Consider the following 8703-nt stretch of genomic DNA (forward strand, 5'->3'; position numbering starts at 1 on the left):
ACTTCTTTCATTAATTCAAAAACCTCTGCTAAGCATGAGAAAAGGATAAAATATTCATTAAGCTTAAATTTCATTTGGCTGTTAATCAAATAATTACTAGAATGCAAAGGATTTAATATATTTGGGGTTTATAATTTGGAGGCAAACAAACTCCAATACACCTAACTAAAAATAATGAAGCAAAACTTGTATGGTCTAACCCTCTTAGTCAGATAAAACTATAACAGAAATATGTTTTTTTCTGAATAAATGAAATAAATATTTGGTTATAATGAATTTAATTAAAAGGTATTTAAAAGCTGAGTAAAAGTTGTTTGAAGATGTACTAGAAACACATCATAAGCTTTTTTCTTAGCCTTTTGAGAACCAAGTGATTTGACTATAATGGAGAAAACTTTTCAGACCCCGGAACCGAAATACATTCTTTCTACATTATTGTGTAAGGAAGGTGATAGTGTAGCTCTCTCTTTTTTCTAGTCCTTTGATATAAAATTTTTCTAGAAATAAAGTTTGTCAAAAAGAAACTAGAGACAACCCTTTAATAGCAATGCACTTACTCACTTGGTGTGAGGGGTAGAAAGGAAATGATAGGGTAGAACTTACCTTGTTAGTTTAGAGAATTATTTCAAGGACTAGAGACACCTGAGCGCATGCCCCACTGGACTTGGATTACTTTGTATGCATGCCACTGTGCAGTGTTATTGGGGACAATTTATAGATCACCCTGAGGGACTTGAAGAAGAAAGGGCATAGTCCCCATACCCTGCCATTTCTCAGTGTGGGTGTAGTTGGAAACAAAAGCTGTTGACAATTTGACCTCCACATGGAAAATGCAAAATTCTTCCAAAGCCATTGCCTCTTGACAGCAGTGTAACGAGAGACGATATACACAATGCAGAGCATAGCAAGCCCCACTGGCTATTTTCTCTGCCTAGAGAACTTCTCACAAAACTGGTCATTTCTCCTCTTTCAGGACTCCACCCCCAAAGCCAGCTTCTCACTGAGTCCTTTCCTAACTTCACCAATCAAAGTTGCCCTCCCTCTACCTCCACCCTATCTCATCACTCTCCCACAAAACACTTCATTTCCTTTACAGCACGTATCACTATTAGAAAACATTTTCTTCAATTCTTTATTGATTTAGTGTTTCCTCCTTCCCGCTGAAAAGTAATGCTTCTTGAGGTTGTGACCAGTCCTGGCTAAAGAACTATTGCCCTTCCTTTGCAAATATTTATTGCATGTCAGAGGCGGGGTACACAATGTTCAGGAAAGCAGACATGACCCTTGATCTTACCTTCTTGTAGTTTATAGTGTAATGGATGAAACCTATATTAATCAAATAAGTACACAAACAATTGTAAAATTACATCTGTGATCAGTGCTGGGAAGGAGAGAGACATGCACTAGCTGAGTGGACAATGGAACATCTAATTGAGTCAGGGAGGTCAGAAAGTTTCTCAGTGGAGATGACTTTAGAGCTACGGTTTCAAAGATAAGTACACCTTAAGTGAGGAGATTCTAAGCTGAGGGAAATGGAAAGACCCTGAGGCAACAGGGAAAAATGATGTACATAAGAGACTGCGGGAAGGCAGATGCAGCTGAAACACAGGAAGCTGTGGGGAGCAGGCTGCAGGGATGGATCATAGGGGTCACCAGGGGCTGGACCAGAGCTGGGACTGGTGAGCTGTGACTTTACCCCTAATTTATTAGGAGCGATTGAGTCTTCTGTGTGTGCAAATGTGGGAGGGTGTGTGTGTGTGTGTGAATGTTCACAGGGGAGTATAATCAGGTTGTAAATTCTAAAGATGGTTATGGTTATTCTGTAGAGGACAGTTGACTGGAGAGAGATAAAAATAGTGTAAGTGGACCACTTACGAGGTCATGGCAGTACCCCAGGGACAAATGATGGACATTTGAATTCAGGTAGTGCACTTGGGAAAGAAAGTAAGTAAGTAGATCCCAGAAACATTAAAGATATAAAATTGAAAGGACTTGATGTTAGATTGGATAGGAAAGAAAACAGGACAACTTGCTACTTACTTGAGTTGATTAATGCTGCCATCATTATCTGAAAGCAAAGATACTACAAGGAGATATGGTGAGGTATAGAGATCATGAACTTGGCTTTGACGTGTTAGGTTAGAAGATTTTATAGGGAGGTTGAATAAATTATGACTTGCTACACTTCTTGAATTTCTATGAGTTAGAGTTTTAGCCCTATTCAATTCAACCTGGCCAATTACTTTCACTCTTTAAAATAATTTTGTTTATCATCTTTCTTTAATAGCCAAATGGAAGCCTGCAGTTTTGTTTTCTACAACTTTAAATTCTACATATTGTATGAAGCACCAAGAAGGCCTAAACACCAACTCAAGAACTTTACGGTAGTGAGAATTGAGGGATGGGCTGTTGGTGGTTTTATCTGTAAAGAATATAAAATCAGTAACTTGAAACCTGAGATCAAAACCATATATCAAAAAAACATAGCGGAATACCAACACACAGTTTTATAGAACCTGAGCCTAAATTATCAAAATCTTACTGCATTTAATACAGACATCCAAGTCCAGTCAAATAACATTTCGTAATATCAGGTTAGAATGTTCACAGCACATTGCAAGTCATCTGGATTGATGTCACCTCCCCAACACACTTGGCCTTCACTATTGATTGTCTACCCAACAAGCAACAGAGCCAGACAGGAGATATTTTATCTAAAATAAAGCAAAATTATGCTGAGATCTATTTGTGATGTACCTTTTAAAGGCAGTGCAAAAATGTCTTCTGATACATCGAGAAAGATTATCTCGAATTAACCAGAAGATATTTTGTTCCTTTTATTTATTTCTATTATTTTAATTTTGTAGAAACTCTGGGATAGTATGCAGAAATTCTTTCCATTTTTAAATCATTTTGTGAGTTCAATTTAATGTTACTTTCTGGAAAGATTTCTTCTTTTTTTTAACATATCTATCTATCTATCTATTTCATCTATCTATCTTCACATATGTGTGTGTAACCACTCTAAAATATTTAATTACTATATATGTTCAGAGTTTTGACTTAAAATTTTATGTAAAATTCCATTACTTTAAATAGTAATAACTTTCAGAAAGAGCAACACTAGTCTAAACTAATATAAAAGCTGTAATTTTTACAAATACATAAGCCTTCCCAAATAAGGTAATTTAACAAATGGTATTTTTCTCAGTAAACAAAATAAATGCCAACTTGCTAACCTATTTTGCAAAATTCATCAAGTAACCTAAACAAGCAATCTGTTCATACATATATCAAGTAGGTAAGAAAAAACAGAATTTGCTGATGATATTAAAGTAGAAACAGGACCTTTCCACAGTTTACCATTTTTTTCATAATATTTTTCTCTCACTTAAAAAACTCCATTTTTAATTACTATGATTTAATTTGAACCAAAATCAAGTAAATATATATATATATATACTCCTAAAATTTAATCCTCTTCTAGAAATAGAGAAAATGTGTTCATGCTGGCAGCCACCAGGAAAACCATCACATGTAGACGGTGATGTGGATCAAAGGGATGTTTGAGTCCTTTCATTAACAGCTACATGATAAAGGGACACAAGCTTGAAGAAATGCCTTTCCCATTTGGAACAGGTAAATGATCTGTCTGCAATATCTGTCACTGCCAGTGGCCAGCCTGGATGCTCTGTCATGGTTATGTGGTTGGGCAGGAAGACCATCCTACTAAGGGTTATGTGTGCTTCACTGGATTTTTAAGTCAGCATTGGCCCCATGACTGTAGTGATGTCTACCTCTAAGTGAGTGAGTATCCCTGATATCTAAGTCTTACATCTTATACTGAAAACTACTTGCAAGCAATACACAGAAACTTATCAATTGAAACTTATTAAGTATTATCTACCCAATATTCAAAGAAGAGAGAGCTATTCTACTCAATGTAGGGAATATACTTATGCAGAAAATTTCAGTGCCTTTTTATATTAACATTTATTATTTTCTAATTATGCACAATACTTGTCATATTAGAAAAATTTGGAGATATGGAAAAATATATTAAAAAGAGAATGAAAAATGCCCATAATCCCATCTCCAGAAATAGCCCTGTCAGCATTTTGGTACAGTTCCTTCCAGTCTATCTTTATGCATATGTAACTTTTTAATACAACTACGATTGTACCATATATGGTGTATTATGCTAATTTTTAATGCCATAATATAATTTTCCATGTTATTAAATATTATTTAAAGTCATAAATTTTAAAGTCTATACAATGACCAATTGATTAGCTCTAATATACTTAATGATACATATGCTATTTCCAACCTTCATTCTTTTAAAAAATTGAATTTTTACAATTATTTTCTAAAATTTTGAATTCAATGCCCTTTAAACCATTATGTGAAACACTGACAAGTCAGTTTTAAGGCATAATAAATAAATCACTCAACAGACAGAAAAAGAGTCTAACTTAAGTTTTTTTAATAAAAATGATATAAGTAATGAAAGAGCTACTTTATGTAAGTCACAACATTTGAAGACATATTACTTTAAAAGGGTGTCTTGTTTCTAAAGGCACACTTTTCAAAGATGCACCAGGTAGCAAGTGCCACTTCCAGCGATAGTCTTTGTGTTGAGAAAAATGCCTAAACTTTTGTTATATCAGTGGCTGCTGTGATCTTGTCTCATAAATGAGATCTCAGACACATTTTTGTCTTCTTACAATGGAGAAGAGTCCTGGAATAGCTGGGGCGCTGAAGGGGAGCCATTCATGTATGGACCACTGCAGCAGGCAGAGGATCTTGATTGTCAGAATCAACTGTTCATGCTACATAAGGCAGGCAACCGTTACCAACATGTTCATCAAATGGCAGTGCAAAGATGATCAGCTACAAAGTGCTCATCTGCAATCTGGGTTGACTTTATAGTAGTCAGAGAGGAAGGGATAAATAAATGAAACACTCTCCAGATAATTCAAATGAATAAACTTGATAAAGAGTGTCAAGAAAACATCTTTCCAACAATTAACCTTGCATTGGCTTTTAAAAATACTTTAAATAATGATTCTAATTTTAAATAATGATTCTAAATTTGTCTTAGAAAATTCATCAGAATCACTATATTTCAACATTGGCATCTATGAATCCCTTTATTATAGATTCTTTCTATTCCATTTAGTTACTAGGCATTCAAATGTCTAAAATCCAAAATAAGTAGTTTAAATATATTAAATTACAACTGTGCTAGTCAATGTGTTTGAGTTCAAAATGTCTGAAAACAACTGCACACAAACTCCCAATTCAACCTGTCTAGTAATTTTGCACCACACAGAAGCTAATCAAAATTAGCAGTGTTATCCTAAGGTTATTTAAGACAACAACTAGACAATGGTTATTCTTTTCCTGAAGGTATGAGCAAAACAAATTTAGACCCTTTCCTCTGATTCTCAGTCCATCCCCTGCCAAACAATGACACAGTTTGGCATATGACTTCAATCACTCCTGAGTGATTCAACTGGAAAGGGTGCTATGATCTTCCTGACAGCGACCTGCAAGGAGGGAGCTGTGTTAGTGCCACCCTCATCCCTCAGGTGCGCTTCATAGGCAAGGCTCACTGCTCTCAAGAGACAACTGTGTACCCTAAGTGCGTAGCATAACACATACCATATGCATTATTTCATTCACTAAGTAAGAACTGCCCTTATCAGAGAAGGCTAAAACTCACCCAGTAGCAGACAGATCTTTTATTCTCACATTTGAAAGCACAGGTTCAGAATGGAAAAACGATTTAAACCACCAGGTGGATTCTGCCACTTCAGGCAACCCTATTAAATAAAATTCATGTTACTCCTTATCAAACAAATTTGAGATTAAAAATAAAAAGAAATAATAAGGATGACACTGAAAGAAATAACTAAGTACCTTGCTGTGGTTTGTCGTCATCTATGAAGTTAACAGAATCAGAGCTAGTTAAAGAACTAACTGAAGAAACACTGGACTCTATAGGAAACAAATGATATTAAACAAATAAATAACTGGCAACCAGACAAGCAAATTCGCATCATTTATATACAAACTGTCAAGTAGCATGGTTTGAAATCATTTATTCCTGGCTTGTGAATTCATGAATTGAAAAACTGATCAAACTACCGATCAATAGAAAGCTGCTATATTAAGAAATACTATGTTCTACTGATAAGATATACTCATTTCCAAGGCAGGAAACTCACTCTTTCCTTGGATATCAATGTTGAATTTAAAATGTATTATAAATGTTTTCAGATTCAAAAACTAAGAAAGAACAAGACCAAGAATAAATATTGTTGTACTACATTAGAAATATTACATATATGTATATTTAAAGTTCTACAGAAGTCATCAAATCTAGAAATTAAGGAATTATTTGGAAAGAACAAACATTTTGTCTTATTAGGCTTGTATTTAAAACCTATGTCTCTTATAAGATCAGAATATAAAAGTAACTCCTGTGGATAAATAACACCAAGTAAATGAGCATAAACTTTCGTAAAATGAATAAATCAGTAGTTGTCTCTAACACTTATACTTCAAACAACCCTTGAAAGAAGAGTTTTCTATGTGTTGTTGCCATAGATACTTTTAATAACTACTAATTTGGTTCTGAAATGCTTATTTTATTTTATGAAATTTCTCAATCTTCTCTAAGAAGCTACAATTTTCTATTTGGCCATGAATATGAACAGATGGATAGATTAATAAAAATAAAACTGGCCAGATAGAAGTTGGCCTATTATCCATAGCAGAAGATGGAAATTAGAAAATTTTTGAAGTAAAGTCATGTTATCTTTTCTTTTCTAAAGAATTTAATAATACTTTATTTATGTAAAATTATCAGTTTTTAGTGAATCTTACAGAATGCAAGGTACATAAAATTAAAATGTACTAATGAAACATAAGCCGATGTTCACTGATTTTTAAGTGTCAATGGCTTCATCGATACAGCGTAGCTAGAACAAAGAAGTGCCTGTCAGCACTGGATCAGAGAAGTCCCTGAGGCCTCCTGCTTTCTTCATTGTCACCAATAGTTTTCTCCCTTAAGTTCTGAAGGTAACATGATACCTGTGTTAACAATATCCCACAAACATCACCTCAAATCATATTATCTAGGGATGTCTCTATGATGATGCAACTTACTTCGATAATACTGATTTCTGGCTAGAAGGCAACCAATGGAAGGTACGGATGCCATGGCTTTACCCGTGAGAAAGCACCCAAGAAGCTGTGAGCATCAATCTGAAACAGCGACACAGAAAAGAGACATTGATATGAATAACAGGGAGTTTCCTTTTCTTTTTTCCACGTGACTGTTACAAAGTATTATAATTTACCATGTAATAAATATATGATAAAAGGAATTTAAATGTTTACACAAAAGTTCAACCAAATATACTGCAATAAAAAGATGCAATTAAGTAGTACATTTAGGTGAAAAAGAAAAACTATACATCCAACTATACACAATACACAGAACTTACTCCATCTAAAACAGACCTAAAGGTCAGAGAAGTGTTAACTCAGCCATGAGGTAGTCACTCACCGATTTGTTTTCTCCAATTCGTTCTTTTAAAATAAACGTGGTTCTAAAGTTTCTTCAGAAAATACATGCTTTGAAAGAACCAGTTCTTAGGGATTGAAGAGAGGCTGCACCACCCACGCAGGGCCAGAGGTAGGTCCGTGATGGGGGACCCCTGAGCACACCTTATATTTAGAAGCCCCAGGCTGGCTGGAACCTGAGCTGTGGGTGACTCGGAGTGAGGTGGGCACACAGCCAGTCAGAGGCAGCAAGCAAGCACTGTGTCTGCACGTCTGCCCTCCAGCCGGCCAAAGGCCCTCCGAACGCAGCAGCCTGCCAAGTTCGGCTGCAGTCAGCAGGGAAGGACTTGGCCCAATGCTCTTTTGGACTCAGCCTCTTTAATATCACAACCGCTGGTGACTACAGAGAGGGAGGCGATACACAAGTGTCTCCTCAGCCTTAGATACAATCACACACTCCACCTGCAGCACCACGCTGGGCACGTGTGGGATGCACAAGCAGCCTGCTATCGGGCTGGGGAGACTGAACATACCTGCCCACAGTTTCAGTGAGGCAAGGCAGAGTCCCACGGTCAAAGCGGAGCAAGAAAGCACTCTAGGAAACATTGAAGTCTTCCTGAAAGTGGGACAGAGTCAGTGGAACTTGATGGACGGATGGACAGTGAGTTAGAAATTCTAGCAGGAATGACAAGAGACAAATGGAAATCATGGGTAATAAGAGGATATTTATGACATTGTATCAATATCATTTACTGATACAAAAGCTAAGTTTTATTCTGATTTTAGTAACATTTCTCAGATAGATTGCTTTGCCCTTTCTTTTTTTTTCTTTTCCTGAGGCGGAGTCTCACTCTGTCGCCCAGGTTGGAGTGCAGTGGCGCGATCTGGGCTCACTGCAAGCTCCGCCTCCCAGGTTCACGCCATTCTCCTGCCTCAGCCTCCCCAGTAGCTGGGACTACAAGCACGCGCTACCATGCCTGGCTAATTTTTGTATTTTCAGTAGAGATGGGGTTTCACCGTGTTAGCCAGGATGGTCTCGATCTCCTGACCTCGTGATCCACCCGCCTCGGCCTCCCAAAGTGCTGGGATTACAGGCGTGAGCCACTGCGCCCGGCCTGTTTTGCCCTT

General features: G+C 36.6%; 1 protein-coding gene across 1 annotated transcript; it reads right to left on the bottom strand.

Moving 5' to 3' along the window:
• Positions 1 to 3978: 3978 nt before the first annotated feature.
• Positions 3979 to 7895, bottom strand: PPDPFL (pancreatic progenitor cell differentiation and proliferation factor like). The gene is made up of 5 exons (XM_004046994.4): positions 7580 to 7895; positions 7177 to 7275; positions 5926 to 6003; positions 5729 to 5828; positions 3979 to 4832 (listed from the first exon to the last, which is right to left on the bottom strand). The coding sequence occupies exons 2-5, from the start codon at positions 7229 to 7231 to the stop codon at positions 4820 to 4822; spliced, it is 246 nt and encodes an 81-aa protein (XP_004047042.1). The 5' UTR covers positions 7232 to 7275; positions 7580 to 7895; the 3' UTR covers positions 3979 to 4819.
• Positions 7896 to 8703: the final 808 nt, after the last annotated feature.

Source organism: Gorilla gorilla, chromosome 7 (genome assembly GCF_029281585.2).
Source record: "Gorilla gorilla gorilla isolate KB3781 chromosome 7, NHGRI_mGorGor1-v2.1_pri, whole genome shotgun sequence".
Lineage (NCBI taxonomy): Eukaryota > Metazoa > Chordata > Mammalia > Primates > Hominidae > Gorilla > Gorilla gorilla.

Excerpts from the sequence above, each read along its gene's own strand:
- PPDPFL (XM_004046994.4), bottom strand. The coding sequence starts at position 7,231 with ATGGCATCCGTACCTTCCATTGGTTGCCTTCTAGCCAGAAATCAGTAT. Across the intron at positions 6,004-7,176 it reads CAGAAATCAGTATTATCGAA|AGTCCAGTGTTTCTTCAGTT; the intron begins GTAAGTTGCATC and ends TGTTTCCTATAG. Across the intron at positions 5,829-5,925 it reads TGACGACAAACCACAGCAAG|GGTTGCCTGAAGTGGCAGAA; the intron begins GTACTTAGTTAT and ends TTTATTTAATAG.